This window comes from Budorcas taxicolor, chromosome 10 (genome assembly GCF_023091745.1).
Source record: "Budorcas taxicolor isolate Tak-1 chromosome 10, Takin1.1, whole genome shotgun sequence".
NCBI classification, from domain to species: Eukaryota; Metazoa; Chordata; class Mammalia; order Artiodactyla; family Bovidae; genus Budorcas; species Budorcas taxicolor.
In genome coordinates, this window is record NC_068919.1 from 65,991,136 (window position 1) to 66,009,350 (window position 18,215).

The following is an 18,215-nucleotide window of genomic DNA, read 5'->3' on the forward strand; positions in this document are numbered from 1 at the left end:
TTCCTGCCTTTATTTGTATAGAAAAGAACATAATGGACATTCCCAATCCCTTCATTTTAGGAATAAGAACTCTGAAGCCGAGCTTCCCCAGATAGTAGCAGAAGCAAAATCTGGACCCAAGTCTACTAGGTTATCTACCAGTAATTTAACACCATTTATATAGTTCCACCTCGGAGAAGGCAATGGCACCCCACTCCAGTACTCTTGCCTGGAAAATCCATGGATGGAGGAGCCTGGTGGGCCGCAGTCCATGGGGTCGCAAAGAGTCGGACACGACTGAGCGACTTCACTTTCACTTTTCACTTTCATGCATTGGAGAAGGAAATGGCAACCCACTCCAGTGTTCTTGCCTGGAGAATCCCAAGGACGGGGGAGCCTGGTGGGCTGCCGTCTATGGGGTCGCACCGTGTCGGACACGACTGGAGCGACTTAGCAGCAGCAGCAGCAGCAGCAGCATATAGTTCCACCCACATCCACCCACGAGTATTAATAGACTTGCCATTGCTACTGACTGTTGAATCCTGGCTTACTCCATTCTGGCTGGCTTGAGGGGTTGAGTCCTTTCTCTACAGGTAGTGCTTGAGCTTTCCCTCTTCACCGCTTGGGGGCCCGAAGAAGCCTCACGAGGTTTTCTCCCTGTTTAAGTACTCCCCCTCTGAATCCCCAGCGCCCGAAGTGCCACAGAACCCCGGCAGGGGGCGTTGTGACCCTGACTCCGCGGCCCCTCCCCTGGCCAACCGTCGATTGGGCCGGCGCGTGACGTCACGCCGTTTTAGCCAAACAAATGGGTTTCGGGGCGAGCGTTGGGCTCCGCCGCGCCGCGCTGGGCGCTCGGTCTGTCTCAGCGGTGGGGAGCGAGCCAGGCCTCCAGCCGCCGCCGCTGTATAGGGGTGTGCAGCCCCTGGCCAGGCCCCGGCCGGGGCAGGAGCGCAGGTGGGTCCGGGCTGGGGTGGGGCGTGGCGCGAGAGCAGCGCGGTCGGGGTCCGGCGGCGGCCACGGTGGCCGCTCCCCGCCCCCTCCCGCCGCCCGCCTGCGCTCTTGGGGCGCCGGGCGGGTGGGGGCGGGGGTGCCGCCCGCCGGTCCGAGGCTCGGTCTGGGGCAGGGACTCGGTGGCCTGCACCTTGTCCTGGGACGGCCTCCGCCTGCACGCGGGCCGGGCGCTGAGCGCCCCCGCGGGGCTCGGAGGGTCAGGCGGGCCGGCGGGCGGGAACGGGGTCGCGGGTCTGGGTTGAAGCCGAGGAGATCCGGGATAGGCCCTGAGGAGTTTCAGGATCGTCTCTCCCACCCCCGGTACTGGCGGCCGGTGAGGAAGTCGGGCCCTGGGTGGGGGTTGTTTTGCCCGGTGGCTCCCGCCAGGGCTCGGCCGCTCCGTCCTTCCCTGTCCCAGCGCAGGTGAGCTGGCGCCTGTCCTTAACCTTCTTTGGGGACCGGGCAGGACGGAGGCTCGGAGGCTTCTCTGGCCTCTGGGCTGGTGCAGGTCGACTGCGGTTCCGCCCCAGTCCGCGATGAAGTCACAGTGTTGTGGGTCCGCGTGTCTGTGACGTCAGGGGTTACGAGGAGATGAGCTGTGATGTCACTGCAGGCCCTGGGGGTTCGGAACCCTGGCGCGCAGAAGTGCCGGGAGGACCGGGAGGGGAAAGAAAGGAAGTTCAAGCTTCTGTCAGCGCCTGGGGTCCCAGAGAATTTGAATCGAAAGTTGTTCGATATCAGCATTTTAGAATTTTAATGTAGTAGTTGTCAAGTTCTTTAACTTCATTTCGAACAAGCATTGTTACACAGTTCAATATAAGACCCATTTGATTTAGGAAAATCTCAATCAGGAGGATTTTTTTTTTTTTCCCCGTGGGGGTGGATGGTGGCTGTTTGATGTAAATGCTTTTCAGAGAGCTTAACTGTAGTTTGATGGCTTGTGATTGGAATTGCTGAAAAAGAACCAATTTGAGCGCTGATGATTTCCTTACTGTTTCTTGCTATACAGTTTTGAAATAATTTATCTGCCCATTTGCTTTTTTGTTGTTAAGAGAGTGACTTGGAAGAGAGCGGCTTTTAAGTCAACTTTTTCTTTTGTAAAAAGGAAAGGAGGAGGCCTGAATTAATCCAATATTATTGTTAAATAATAATTACCTGGGGATTTAATCTATCCGGGTTGTCCCTACCCATGGATAATTGAGGGTTTCCTGCGGCTATAGCTCACCAAAAAGGCTTTTTCTTGTTTTCCTACTAAGACTGGGTGTGACAGTAAAATAACATATACCAGGAACTGCTTGCCTGGACAAGTAACTAAAATTTTGTCTGTAGTGCTTGCAAATATGAAACTACAGAATTTTAAAAAATGCCTTGTCTGTAAACACTGCTTTTCTTCCGAAGCTTTCCAAAGAGATCAGGCTAGACCTGCTGTTACTAGCTTCAAGTATTGCAGCATATCAGTACTTTTGCTCATCATTTCTTCCTCTCTATAAAACCATTTAAATAGAATCTAGTTTGAGAGGTAGATGGCTAAAACTGAAGCGTAATTGCAATTTAGTGTCTTCACCTGGAAGCTAGGATGGGAGTCCTCAGTCCTTCCCCATTGACCTTGACTTATTAGGGGTTTTCTGTTGTTATTACTTCTTCTCTTATTTGCTTTTTAAAGGTGATTGAAAAGGTATTGCATCTCTAGATTTTGCATCAACATGCTGGTGGAAGTTGTGCTGTGTGTCTTTGTTTACACAGAAAATGAAAACAGAAATTTACCCTTGTTAATTACTATTAGATTTGACTGAAGTTCACAAAACAAGATGTTCTTGTAAATCTCATTTTAATACTCACCACACTTTGGACATTCTACAGCATTGTGTGTACTATTTGAAAATTACAATATACATATTTTAAAACATTAGGAATTGTGTGGTGACAGTGTTAAGGCTCTGAAGACATAATTTGGTTTTTGTGGATCCTCAAGACTGATAAGTACCAAATTAACAATGAAATTGCTGATTTCGAGGGTGTTAACCAAGCTACTCTTTAAAATTAAATGATCATGACAAGATATTATGTAATGGAGTTGAAGGAGGTACAAAAAGAACACTTTAATATATCTTTTCCAATGAGCCTTTCTGGGGGAGGCCACATGGATGTGTATAAATTAAATGTACTAGTGCTCATGGGAAGGGGTGAAAGTCGAACTGTGTGTAAGTTGAAAGACACATAAATGATAATAAAATAGCTTCTCCTTGGCAGTGCATCTCCCCCACCCCATTGTGTTTAGCAGTTTATTAATTTTTTTAATGGAAAATGAGTTGATATTCTGAATAAAGGTCTTCATGTATTCTGATATGACTGAGAGACAATGAAAACTATAAAAAAAAACAGCTTTGAATAGTTGTATAACTAAACCAGCCATAACACATAAACATTTTTACAGTTTGTTTCTACTTTGGGCAGGTTATTTTTCACCCAGGCCTTGCAGTATTCGGAGTAGGAAGCAATTTTTACTTCTTATAAATGGAAATTTATTTGAGATCAGTATTATTTTGTTATTTTATCCAGTTGCTGTATTTAGGGGACTAAGTAATACAGCATCTTTCTGACAGATAAAAGCAAATATAAGCAATAAAAGTACCAGAAATTCTTTAGGATGTTTATTGGATCAATTATTAACACATAGAATTAAAATTTTTATACATATTTTTTACTTCATTTTCTAATAAATTTATGCTCAGCCAGTTTAATTTGTGTAATTTTGATAGTCTAGTAACCCTTAATCTTATTTTCATATTTGTTGGGGAGAGAACATACTAATGGTTAGAGACATCATTCAGTGTTATCTTCCAAAGTTTGCAGCTGTTTAGAACCAGACACTTGAGAGAAGCTACTATGGTAGAATGAATGCCTTCCTTGTTAGGTCATGTGTGACAAAGGCAAAATTCAGCAAGTGCATAATCTGCAGTCCTTTGGAAGCAACAATAACAAAAAAGAGCAAATGAACTCCAGTGCATCTAGGTCATTGGAAATTGAATTCCTGTCAATTCTTACCCATGCATAATTTATCTCCCCCCCCCCCCCTTTAGTTCATGTTTATGGTACTTTGAAGCTGATGAACATACTGTATTATCTGGGGAAAGCATTAATGATTTAAATGTAGATGTTTTTTAAAGTCAGTTGAAAGAGTTTGTCAGCCTTTTGTTTCTAGGTCCATCTTCTAGTTTGCTTTCCATAGAAGAGGCTCCAGATCTTCCCCTTTTAAATGTTCAGCTCTGGAAACAGCACAAACATTTTTCAACCTCAACACAATGTAGATTTAAATGTGAAACTAAGCTCTGTTTATGTATCATGTTATTATCAAGCATGGGTTTTACTCATAACAGCAAGCATTTTTGGGTACTCTCTGCCAGGTCCTCAGCCAGGGACTGTGTGACCTTTGTTTTAACATTCTGTTGGTGTGGAGGGCCATGAGTCTGAAGTGCAAGAATTGGACCAAGAGGGTGAACATTTATGTTAACACAGATTGGTCACAGGTTTAGAATGAGAAACAGATTATTTTATCCCAAGACAGACAAAGGGGTTAGGCTCCACAAATTTGGATTGTTCTAGAATGAAGGGAGCTTAGTGAGTATGCATTTTTTTTCAGGCAACAAGTACTCAAGACCAGAACTAGCCTGTGTAGTCTGTCTAAGACTAAGAGCTAGAGAGAAGAGGAATAATCCAGACATCCCTCTAGAAGAATGTATATACCTTCTTTTTTCTTCTTAAGATCAGTCCTTTAATTGACCAACTTCTGAAATAATGTGAGCCTCTCACAGCCTCATTTCCAGTCTGCTTTTTTCCCCCTATCATTTTATCATGAAAATTTCAGTCACAGAAAAGTTGCAAGAATTGTTTATACATTGAATACCTAAATATCCACAACCTAGATTTTGTAATTCTTATTTTGCTATATTTACTTTATCTGTCCATACATTCTGACTTCTCTGTCAATGTATTTTATCAACCCATCTTATGTTTTGGTTGTATTTCAGAGTAAGTATATTTTACCCTTTACTTGAGCATTCCTATCATGAACTATTTATTTTGTAAATAAACAAATAGTTTAACTTGTCCCTTAGTTTGAACAAGTTCATACATCTCTTTAACCCATAACCCTGTCAATATATAGAACATCACCATCCCTACAGAAAGTTTCTTTGTGCATCTTCCAAGTCAATTTAGTTAAAATTTTAAATCCTGCAATCTTAACTCCACCCTTCTGAAACTACCTGTTGAAAGGGCCTATTTGTTAGCAGTGAATGTGGCATTATGCTGAGGGTTCAGAATATAAAGAAATGAAGAACACAGCCCCTGCTCTATTTAAGCTTATAATTTAGTTTGGATTTTAGTTTGGTGTCTGATAAATAAATGTTCCATGAATTCAGAGGAGGCAACTTCGACTGCTGTTAAAGCTTTTTAGGTGTGGGTCTTGGATTGGACTTTTATTTTAGGACCTAAAAAAGAGATTTTTTTTTTTTTCAAAGAAGACTGAATAAAAGTTGTGTTGTTAAAAAAAAAGAAAGAAAGACTTCCTTGGTGGTCCGGTGGTAAGATCTGCCTACTAATGCATGGGTTCAGTCGCTGCGTCCAAGAAGATTGCACATGCGCGGCAACTAAGCCCCAACTACTGAAGCCTGTGCACCTAGAACCTGTGCTCTGTAGCAAGAGCAGCCACTGCAGTGAGAGGCCTGCTCACCACAACTAGAGAAAGGCCACATGCAGCAGCGAAGACCCAGGACAGCCATCAATAAAGAAAGAAAAATAAATGGTATAAAGGAGCTGTAGCACACAAGGGGCCCAATTTTGGAGAGAGTTTGAGCATTATCTTTTTATACAGGATAATCTTTGAGAAAGGAAGTAATAAGAATGGATCTTAACCCAGTTTGTCATCTTTGGTATTTAGTTGAACAGAAGACATCTTCACATTTTTTGAATTCTCTCCTCTTTTGGTTCTTGTCTCTTATTTCTCCTGATTTATCAGCTTTGCTGGCAATTCTTTCTCTTCCAGATCCAAACTATCTAAACCTCTTTTTTTTTAATTGCTGTACAATATTATGTAAGTTATAATGTGTAGATTTGTATGCAATAGTGTACCATATAACGATTGAATCACAGTTTTTTTGGGTGGGGGCCATGCTGCACGACATGTCTTAGTTCCCTGGCCAGGGAGTGAACTCGCTTTTCTTGCATTGGGAGTGTGGTGGCTTAACCACTGGACCGCCAGGGAAGTCCTACAATTTTTAAAGGTTATACACCACTTAGAATTATTATAAAATATTGGCTATACTCTCAGTATTATATAATATATTCTTGTAGCTTGTTTTCTACCTAATAGTTTGTACCTCACACGTCTCTACCCCTGTGTATCCTCCTCACCCTCCACAACTGCGGACCACTAGTTTGTTCTCTAGGTCTATGAGTCTGTCTAAAGCTCTGTTGTTAACTCTATATTGTGCTCCTTGTAATGTGGCTGGTAGCCTTTTAGGCTTTTCAATTATAATGCTTTGCAGGTCAAGCCTATATCTTTATCTATAAGCTGTTAATTCTTGATAGGTTTCTAACTGCTAATAGGATGGTGCCTTTTTTTTTCTTTTAATTTATTTGTCTGTGTTGGATCTTCATTGTACATGCAGGATCTTTGTTGTGGCACATGGGCTTAGTTGTTCCATGGCATGCGGGATCTTAGTTCCCTGACCAGGACTCAAACCCATATCCCTTGCATTGCAAGGTGGTTTCTTAACCACTGGACCACTGGGAAAGTCCCAGGATGGTGCTTTTTTTTTTACATCCCTGTTTACTTTGTACTTATTTTACAAGAATTTGTAGCAAGAGCATCTGCTGTAAGTAGTTGTAGCAAATGGGATTTATTAAGAAAGAGGTAAACTTTGAGTAGGGTGAGTGAACAGATTAGACTGAGTTTCTTGGAACAAACCCCACAAGGACATTATAGAACTTGCCTGAGAAGGGGCTACTGCCATTATGGGCTGTGTTGTTGAATCAGAAAGCTTATTCATACATGGCAGAAGTTTTAACTTCTTTGGGCAAGAATATCATTACATGTTACTTTTCACTCTCTACATCTTAAGTGATCTGCTTGGCCACACTTTGGTCTTATGTGAAACCTTTGCTTCAAGGGCATCTGAAAAATGTAGTTTTAGCTGTCCAGCCTCTATAAAACAGGACATCCATGTGAGAATAGATCAAAGTGAACATTGAGTGAGTCTACATCAGGAAGCTTCCACAAGCCTCTTATCCTTATCCATCAGAGGGCAGACAGAATGAAAACCACAGTCACAGAAAACTAACCAAACTGATCACATGAATCACAGCCTTGTCTAGCTCAATGAAACTACGACCCATGCCATGTAGGGCCACCCAAGACAGACAGGTCATGGTGGAGAGTTCTGACAAAATGTGGTCCACTGGAGAAGGGAATGGCAAACTACTTCAGTATTCTTTCCTTGAGAACCCCATGAACAGTATGAAAAGGCAAAACGATATGACACTGAAAGATGAACTCCAGTGGAGAAATAACTCCAGAAAGAATGAAGAGATGGAGCTAAAGCGAAAACAGTGCCCAGTTGTGGATGTGACTGGTGATGGAAGTAAAGTCCAATGCTGTAAAGAACAATATTGCATAGCAACCTGGAATGTTAGGTCCATGAATCAAGGTAAATTGGAAGTGGTCAAACAGACGACAAGAGTGAACATCAACATTTTAGGAATCAGTGAACTAAAATGGACCAGAATGGGTGAATTTAATTCAGATGACCATTATATCTACTACTGCGGGCAAGAATCCCTTAGAAGAAATGAAGTAGCCCTCATAGTCAACAGTGTCCAAAATGCAGTACTTGGGTACAAGCTCAAAAAAAAACGACAGAATGATCTGTTTCCAAGGCAAACCATTCAATATCACAGTAATCCAAGTCTGTGCCCCAACCACTAATACTGAAGAAGCTGAAGTTGAATGGTCTGTGATGATCTACAAGACCTTCTAGAACTAACACCAAAAAAAAGATGTCCTTTTCATCATAGGGGGCTGAAATGTAAAAGTAGGAAGTCAAGAGATACCTGGAGTAACCTAGGAAAATTTGGCCTTGAAGTACACAGTAAAGCAGGGCAAAAGGCTGATAGAGTTTTTGCCAAGAGAACACACTGGTCATAGCAAACACCCTCTTCCAACAACACAAGAGAAGACTCTACACATGGACATTACCAGCTGGCCCACACCAAAATCAGATTGATTATATTCATTGCAGCCAAAGATGGAGAAGCTCTATACAGTCAGCAAAAATAAGACCAGGAGCTGACTGTGGCTCAGATCATGAACTCCTTAATGCCAAATTCAGACTTAAATTGAAGAAAGTAGGGAGAACTACTAGACCATTCAGATATGACCTAAATCAAATCCCTTATGATTATACAGTGGAAGTGAGAAATAGATTTAAGGGACTAGATCTGATAGACAGAATGCTTGATGAACTATGGACGGAGGTTTGTGACATTGTACAGGAGACAGGGATCAAGACCATCCCCATGGAAAAGGAAATGCAAAGAAGCAAAATAGCTGTCTGAGGAGGCCTTACAAATAGCTGTGAAAAGAAGAGAAGCGAAAAGCAAAGGAGAAAAGGAAAGATATACCCATTTGAATGCAGAGTTCCAAAGAATAGCCTTCTTCAGTGATCAAACAGAGGAAAACAACAGAATGGGAAAGACTAGAGATCTCTTCAAGAAAATTAGAGATACCAAGGGAACATTTCATGCAAAGATGGGCTCGATAAAGGACAGAAATGGTATGGACCTAACAGAAGCAGAAGATATTAAGAAGAGGTGGCAAGAATACACTGAAGAACTGTACAAAAAAGATGATCATGACCAAGATACTCAAGATGGTGTGATCACTCACCTAGAGCCAGACATCCTGGAATGTGAAGTCAAGTGGGCCTTAAGAACTATCACTGTGAACACAGCTAGTGGAGGTGATGGAATTCCAGTTGAGCTATTTCAAATCCTAAAAGATGATGCTGTGAAAGTGCTGCACTCAATATGCCAGCAAATTTGGAAAACTCAGCAGTGGCTGCAGGACTGGAAAAAGTCAGTTTTCATTCCAATCCCAAAGAAAGGCAATGCCAAAGAATGCTCAAACTACCACACAATTGCACTCATCTCACACGCTAGTAAAGTAATGCTCAAAATTCTCCAAGGCAGACTTCAGCAGTACGTGAACTGTGAACTTCCAGATGTTCAAGCTGGTTTTAGAAAAGGCAGAGAAACCAGAGATCAAATTGCCAACATCCACTGGATCATCAAAAAAAAAAATGTATATTAAATAATTAATAACATAAAAATTGCCCATCTGAAGCTCTGAAATCACTCTTGGAACTACCAAAGGAAATTGATTAGCTGGAGTTTCTGAAGATGATTTTGAGTTTGGTAAGGAAGTCTCAGTGGACATACTTGCTCTATTGTCCAGGAACCAGGAGAGGCAAACTTGTTTCCTAAGTAGGGCAAGAGATTTTATTTCAAGTTCAGTTATCAGAATTATTCTCTGGAGGTTCTTGGTACTTTCTACGTACCACTTCAGCCCTTGGGGATAAGTTTCTGTGGTTCAGGCTGTCTTCTAGTTGAAGATCTATACTATCATCACAGTAGTCTAGCTTATTTGGGATGCTATGAAAACTGTGAAAATGGATCCTGAAAATACATGCATAGAAAGTCTATAGATTTATACTTTAGGAATCATATCTTTCATTTGACATTTTCTTTGCCCATGTTTTATGAAACGTTCCATGGTTATCTTGATAACATAGTTAAATACCACCATTTTTAACTTGTGGAATTTCAAGTCCTATGTATTTATTCATTTACTTTAAAAAAGGGAGCATGTTTTATATGCCAGGCGTTATGTACAGTGCATTAGTTACCTTCTGTCACTTTTTCTCTCAGCACAATTTTCAGACCTATATATTCTTTGGCAAGTACCAGTCTTAAATTTAAGAATTTATCCTTCTGTCTTCTTTTTTTAACATCTTTTTATTTATTTATTTGGCCATACCAGGTCTTAGTTGCAGCCTGCGGGATCTTTGATCTTCATTGCAGAATGTGGGATCTTTAGCTGCAGCATGTGAACTCTTAGGTGGGGCATGTAGGATCTAGTTCTCTGACCAGGGATTGAACTGGGGTCCCCTGCATTGGGAGCATGGAGTCTTAACCACTGGACCACCAGGGAAGTCCCAATCCTTATGCCTTTTTATTGTTTATCTTAACATATTGTGGATTTTCTCCTTTATGGCAAATATCATTGATAAAATTGATTATTAAAAGTCCAAGTAAATACTAACTTTTCTGGGGAATTCACATTTTTGTTGTATAAGTAGGAGGTTTTGTGTGCATGTGTGCTTAGTCATGTCCCGATTTTTTGCGACCTCATGGACTGTAGCCCGCCAGGCTCCTTTGTCCATGGAATTTTCCAGGCAAGAATACTGTAGTAGATTGCTGTTTCTTACTCTAGGAGATCTTCCTGACCCAGGGATTGAACCCACATCTCTTGCATTGGCAGGCAGATTCTTTACCCCTGAGCCAGCAGGGAATCCCATTTATTTTTTTGTTTTTGGCTGCGCTGGGTCTTCATTGCTATGCTCTGGCTTTTTCTAACTGTGGTGAGTGGGAGCTACTCTTCCATGTGTTGCACAGGCTTCTCGTTATGGTAGCTTCTCATTGCAGAGCACAGGCTCTAGGCTCTTGGGCTTCAGTAGTTACAGCACTTGGGCTCAGTAGTGGTGGCGCACCGGCTTAGTTCCTCTGTTGCATGGGAGATCTTGCTGAACCAGCACCAGGGATCAAACTCCTGTTTCCCGCGTTGGCAAGCAGATTCTAATCCACTGCACCACCAGGAAAGTCCAGGATTTGCACTCTTAATTAAAAAAAAGTAGGGCATAAGGTTAAAGTGTGCTGCTTTTTTATTTTTCTTGCTCTTCTGTTTTTTCTTGCGTACATTCCTTAATATGTAGAAGCGTATTTCAACTAATCTTAAAATGTCCTTTAACGTAATTGGGGAAAATAATCAATAAATACATTTCTTTTGGTTCCTTTTATATATTTCTTGTGGGTCTCTTAACTTTCTAACCTTTTACTCTCCAGTTGTTAAGTGGACTTAGATGAGTTATATAAAGTATGTTCTGAAAAAGAATTCTGCTAAAGTAATTTTTTGTAGAGTGTTTGTAAAATGTGTTTTCAACTCTTATAAATACAAGCTTTTGGTTGTGACTTGAGGGAAATAAAATTCATAGTATTTTTCTTTTCAACCAAATGGTATTATGTGCTGTACTTACTTTCGAAGTAGTAAATCCAATAGCATAAAAGATACCTAATGCATGTTTTCCCATACCACTTGATGAGGTCTTTGAGGTCAGAGCCCTCTTACTTAGCTAGAGCATGGCATATAGTACCTTGTACTTGGTAGATCACGGTTTTTCTGTAATAGAAGTGGATTTTGAGAAAGTGTTAGAAAAATTATTAGACCCCCCCCCCCCCCCCCCCCCCAGTAGCAATATTTTGGCCTGCTGCAGTCAGGGAGAGATTATAATATCATTGTTCTTACTTTTGAAATTTTTCACTCTTCGGGTGAAGAGTATTTGTGCTTTAAAGAATAGAGACTGAGGTACTTTTCATTGTAGGTAGTATCATCCCACTTTATCTGGAGGACAGATTTCTATAGATCTCTGCTTTCTTTCTTTCTTCCCCATCCTTCTTTCCTTTCTGAAAGCAGTGAAGACCCAGTAAGCTAAATAACAGAGGAAAAAAGTCTATCTTAACACTTAAAAGATCTTTGTAGTCAACCTTAGGCCCCTTGCTGAGATCTTCATAGTTTAGGATAGAAAGTGGTGCATATCATGTTCTTTCCTGTGTCCTTAGCTAAACATTTGTTGAATGAATTTATATATGCTTAGTCGCTCAATCGTGTCTGACTCTTTGTGACCTTTTGAACTATAGCCCACCAGACTTGTCTGTTCAGGGGGTTTTCCTGGCAAGAATACTGGAATAGGTTGCCTTTTGCACCTCCAGGGGCCTTCCTGACCCAGGGATTGAACCCACATCTCTTGAGTTTCCTGCATTGCAGGCTGGTTCTTTACCACTGAGTCATATATATATTTTGTTAGCACAGATGTCTTTTTTTGGAGAAGGTGATAAGAGACAACATTTTTGTTTATTTGTTAGGTAATGGTGGTACAGGCAAGTGCTTGGCTTAGCCTGTTCCATGTGCCTAGATAAATGTTCATTTCTTATTCCCTCACCTCTTTCAAATCTCTTCTCAAACAGCACCTTCTCAAGGAAGCCTACTCTGATCACTGTCTAAAATGGCAATTGCCACTCTGTTCCTGCACTTCCAAGTTCCCTTACACTAGTCAATTTTCTCCCATAATCGTTACCTCCTTGAAACATATACTGTGAGCACTACTTACTGTGATTATTATTTTTCTTACCACCAAAATGTAAATTCCTTGAGGGGTTTGATAATTTGTTCACTTTATTCCGAGAGCTTCATAGATGCTTATTTAACAAATGCTTGTTGAATGAATGAAGGTTGGAAAGAATGTAACATGATAAAGTTAGCTATAAAATAATTTACATTAAAATTTATATTTAAAAGTACCTCCATTGTTTTTGCTTTTGTTGACCTTTGTGTTCCATGATGATGTGTGTGTGTGTGCTCAGTCATATCTGCCTCTTTACAACCCCGTGGACTGTAGCCCACCAGGTTCCTGTGTTTATGGAATGTTCAGGCAAGAATACTGGAGTGGGCAGCCATTTCCATTTCCAAGGAGTCTTCCCGACCCAGGGATTGAACCTGTGTCTCCTGTGTTGGCAGGCAGATGCTTTAGACTAGCACCACCTGGGAAGCCCAAGGCAAACAAACGTGCAAAATTTAAGGACTCTTCTCTTGGTGGTAAAGGGACTGAGTTTGGCTTGCTGAAATGTGTTGTCTGCTTCATGCCTGTAGCATCTTTTTGGTGAAGTTCCTTTTCATAACCTTCACTGGTGGTTTAATTAATAAGAAAGAATCTCAGAGTGTGTTCCACTGTGTGCAGATGGAGCATCTCTTTCCTATAGGATGTGGCTTTCCATGAAATAAGGCATGACAATATTAGTAACTGTCTTCTTTTTTCCTTCTTTTTTCTTTTGACTTGGTCTTATGCTAAAGCTTTTATGTGTATTTAAAAAAAATCTTTGTAACAATTCTATGAAGAAAGTATTCCTGTCCCTTTTTTCTTGCAGAAAACTTGCAACTTGTCTCAGTAGAGTGTCGGAGCTGGATTTCAAACCCATGCAGTCTGACTGTAGAGGAACGTCACTGCACAGTAAGCCTTCTCAGTGAAGAGCAGCTAGATATGAAAAAGAAATTAGCAACGCTGTAGTGAAACTAACTTCACAGAGCTCTTTTATTTGCCCCAGCTTCTCAAAAGTTAAGTAGTTTGAATGAAACTAGTGTGATTGAAGCACTTGTATGTTTTTGTTGCAGAGTCAGACTCGACATAGCAACTAAACAACAATTTAAAGTGCGTTTTAAATGAAACCAGAGCTGGCTCCTAATCAGATCCTCTATTACTTAGACTTATAGTTTAGCTCAAGAACAATTTAGCTTATCTCGGGAGCAGAATTTGTATATGCCCTGTCTTCATCATCCCTAAAAATTAGGTTCAGTTGGAGCTGTATAAGAAGTATAATTTGGTGGAGAAGTACAGAAGTAGACAGTGAGTAGGTTTTGCTATTCTGGATTTTTAAGAAAAAAGTTATACTAAATGGAACTAGTCATCCCCTACCAACTATACAATATAATTCCAAATTATTTTTAATTGTTTTAATTTCAAATTTTGGTTAGAAAATTCTGATTCTTTAATGTGAATTACTTTTTGACCATTAATTAGCTGTTTGTCTATTTTTTTCCTTGTAAGATGACATATTTTATTCCCTTCACCATAGAAATATTTCTTCTCATTTTAATTTCACTTTTAAAACACTGGTGATTTAAGGGGTAACTTAGAATCTTATTCGGAGATGGCGATGGCACCCCACTCCAGTACTCTTGCCTGGAAAATCCCATGGACGGGGGAGCCTGGTAGGCTGCAGTCCATGGGGTCGCGAAGAGTCAGATACAACTGAGCGACTTCACTTTCACTTTTCACTCTCATGCTTTGGAGAAGGAAATGGCAACCCACTCCAGTGTTCTTGCGGAGAATCCCAGGGACGGGGGAGCCTGGTGGGCTGCCGTCTATGGGGTCGCACAGAGTCGGACACGACTGAAGCGATGCAGCAGCAGCCGCAGAATCTTATTGCAGGAAATCATGTTTAAGGATGCATTTATATGCTGAAGCCGGTAATATGCTTTCCATAGAAGTTGTAGGACACTATTGTGTACATCTAGTAGACTCATTAAAAAAAAAAGTCTCCAAAGCAAGACATGACATACTTATTTTTGGAGATACATTGAGACTGTTTTCTGGCTTGAGATGATCATTGGTGAGAGACTTTCCCTTTTAGATTTCTAGAACTGTGAGAAGAATATCATGTTTAATTAGTAGTTTTCTTGATGCTCTTATCCAATTTTAGTGGAATGAATACTAAAAAGAGGGTTTTCTTTTCATTAATTTTTACCGAAATATAGTTGCTTTACAGTGTTGTGTTAGTTTCTGCTGTGCAGCAAAGTGAGTCAGTGTTACATATCCATACGTCCTCTCGTAGATTTCCTTCCCATTTAGGTGCCCATGGATCACTGAGTAGAGTTCCCTGTGCTGTGCAGTAGGTTCTTATTAGTTACCTATTTTATACATACTTGTGTACGTATACACATCCCCAGTCTCCCAGTTCATCCCATCCTCTTGAAAAGAGTTTTTTCTTGTACACTTTTTTTTCCCAGAAAGGCTTCTTTTTTGAATGCATGTTTATGGTGGATGGAAAAAGTGATAGTTCAAAGAGTTTATGATGAAAGTAAAATCCCCGAGTCCTCTGCCTTCCCAGTCCCCTCCCACCCCCCAGGGAACCACTTCAGTTCCTTCTTTATTTGATTCTTCTAGTGATAATCCCCATATTAATGTGCTTATGCTTCCATTTCTAGATTTGTCAATTTTAGGCATTGTCTATAGTGATAGTCAAGATTTTGCTCTCATTTACGACCTGTCCAGAATTACAAAGGATCTGAGGGTTCGCTCTACTTGAAGCTAACAAATTAGGCTGTCACAGTTTCATGGATGCTGGTGGAAATATAGACTCTTATGGTTGGAGGCAGAGTCAGAGATGAAGTACAGTTTATTACTTATAGCCTTAGCAGTAGCTAGGGTATCAACATTCATTTGTGCCTGTATCCCGAGCTGCACTTCGCACAGGACACTGCAGAGAGGGCCAACACTGTTCACATAATGGATTTTGTTACTGGAGAAAACTGCTTTTAAGGATTTCAAATATTTCAAAGAGCGTGCTTGCTCTTTGCTTCAAAGGGAGACAGTAGTATACTGAAGACAGCTTCTGTCTTCCAAGGTTGCTCACGGTATGAACGTCCTTGAGAATATAGTCCAGAACAAAGAGCAGACGGTGCCTTGCTTGCAAGACATAGAAAACCATGAAGAATTATTTTCCACACCACTACCCTGTTTCCCACCTTCTTTCTGATATAATTATATATCATTATTTTTAGCTTTCTGCTCACCTTAGTAAATACTGTATATTTTTATTTTACTAACAGTAGGTGGTGTCTTTTGACTTCCTGCTTTGAAAGAGGAGTATTTTAGTTAGAGATCCTTATTAGTGTTAGAAAACTAGTTCAGTTAGAACCTAAGTAAGAAAGGAAATAGAGAATTCAGGGGGGTAGAATAGGATTGGGTCCAGGTGCTTGAATGTTACTTAGAAGAATTAGTGTCTCCCTATATCCCTTTGCTTTCTCCCTTTGGCTTTATTTTTGGTACCCTCCTTCACCTCTCTCTCTCACCAGTACTGATTCTTGGCTCTGTGTTTATTTCTGAACAAGTTGCTATGGCAAGGTGGAGAGACTAGATTAGAGTAGCTTGAGTCTGGTCCCATGCCCAGATGGAGATGTGTGTTGGGGGTGGGGAGAAGGTAGTTCTGCAGAGATAAAACGGATGCCATAACCTCTCCATATCAGAGTTCTCAGTTGTACTTTTTTTTTTTTGATGAGGGTTTTGTTAGTTTTTATAACTGACCTTAATATTTTTCATTTTCTTAAAGATAGAATGAATTTCTGGTATCTCCCGTTTTCATAGTTATCCATCTCTTTATGTCCTGTATCCTTCTGCTCCAGTTTTATATAGTCCTCTTTCTTGCTGTATTGCCTTGTTTTGCTGCAATGCACACTAAGGTAAGATGTGTGGGAGGTAAATTTTGAGTACTTCCTTGCCTGAAAATGTTTTTATTTTATTCTTAAAAATGGAATGTTCGTGTGGCTGAGAGTAGAATTGTAGGTTGAACATAATTTTCTGTCAGTGCTTCAAAGGCATTGATTCATTCTTTGCTAGTACTCTTCATTATTGAAAAGAAGTCTTAGGCCAGTTTTATTATTATTTTTTTTAATTGAAATATAGTTGATTTACAGTGTTGGGTTAATTTCTGCTGTACAGAAAAGTGACTCACTTATCCTGGATGTACATTCTTTTTCATATTTGTTTCCACTGTGGTTTGTCACAGAATATTGAGGATAGTTCCCAGTGCTATGCAGTCGGGCTTTGTTGTTTGTCCATTCTATAAAGAATAGTTTGCATCTGCCGATCCCAGACTCCCAGCCTGTCCCCCTCCCCTGCCCTTGGCAGCCACAAGTGTGTTCTCTGTGAGTTGCTGTTTGTTTCATAGATAAGTTCATTTGTTTCATAGTTTAGATTCCATATATAATGATATCATATGGCATCTGTCTTTCTCTTTTTTAAATTTTATTTTATTTTTTTATTGGAATATAGTAGATTTACAGTGTTGTATTAGTTCAGGTGTACAGCAAAGTGATTATTTACACATATACATATATGCATCCTTTTTTAGATTCTTTTCCTATATAGGTTATTACAGAATATTTAGTAAAGTTCCCTGTCATATAGAGGAAGTCCTTGTTGATTATCTATCTTATATATAGTAGTGTGTATATGTTAATCCCAAACTCCTAATTTATCTCTCTCCTAGCCTTTCCTCTTTGGTAACCGTAAGTTTTTTTTTTTTTTTTTAATGTCTGTGAGTCTGTTCCTATTGTGTAAGTAAGTTCATTTGTATTATTTTTTTTAGGTTCCATATATCAGTGATATTAGATGGTATTTATCTTTCTATTTCTGACTTCACTTACTGTGATAATCTCAGGTCCATCCATGTTGCTGTAAATGACATTATTTCATTCTTTTTAGTGGCTGAGTAGTATTTCATTGCATGTACGGCGTCTTCTTTATCCATTCCTCTGTCAATGGACGTTTAGGTTGTTTCAATGTCTTGGCTATTAGTGCTGCTAACATTGGGGTACATGCATCTTTTTGAATTATAGTTTTGTCTAGGTATGCCCAGGAGGGGAATTGCTGGATCATATGGCACTTCTATTTTTAGTTTTTCTGAGGAACCTCCATACTGTTTTTCATAGTGGCTGGACCAGTTTACATTATCACCAACAGTGTAAGGGGTTTCCTTTTCTCCACACCTTCTCCAGCATGTTACTCGTAGACTTTTTAATGATGGCCATTCTAACCCATGTGAGGTGGTGCCTCATTGTAGTTTTGATTTGCATTTCTCTAATAATTAGTTATGATGAGCATCTTTTCATGTGCTTGTTGGCCATCTGTAAGTTTTCTTTGGAGAAATGTCTGTTTAGGTCTTTTGTCCATTTTTTTGATTGGTTTGTTTGTTTTTTTGTTATTGAATTGTTTGTATATTTTGGAAGTTAAGTCTTTGTCAGTTGCATTATTTGCGGATATTTTCTCTGCAAATATGGTAGCTTGTCTGTTTTATTTATGGTTTCCTTTGCTGTACAAAAGCTTGTAAGTTTCACTAGGCCCCATTTGTTTATTTTTGGTTTTATTTATATTGTTGTGGGAGGCCAGTTTGATTCTTGTTCTTTTGCATATGAGCTACCTTTTCTCTGAAAGCGTTTATTGCCTTTTTTTGTCTTTGTTGCCTGAAATTTCCCAAAGATTTTGATGGCATGGGTCTTTATTCATTTGAGCACTGAGTGG

The 18,215-nt window shown here is 40.2% G+C and overlaps 1 protein-coding gene across 5 annotated transcripts in view; it reads left to right on the forward strand.

The window, feature by feature from the left end:
* Positions 1–784: 784 nt before the first annotated feature.
* FBXO34 (F-box protein 34) overlaps positions 785–18,215 on the forward strand; it is a 78,770-nt gene continuing 61,339 nt past the window's right edge. For 2 of the 5 annotated variants that reach the window (XM_052646689.1, XM_052646690.1), the window contains exons 1-2: positions 839–933; positions 13,285–13,367. Coding sequence is in view for 1 of the 5 variants with exons in the window: in XM_052646687.1 (XP_052502647.1) it covers positions 785–933 (149 nt within the window). In the remaining 4 variants the exon portion in view is untranslated. Of the gene's footprint in view, positions 934–1,236; positions 1,304–13,284; positions 13,368–18,215 lie in introns of those variants that run through there. The other 3 variants (XM_052646687.1, XM_052646688.1, XM_052646691.1) reach the window with 3 other exon arrangements.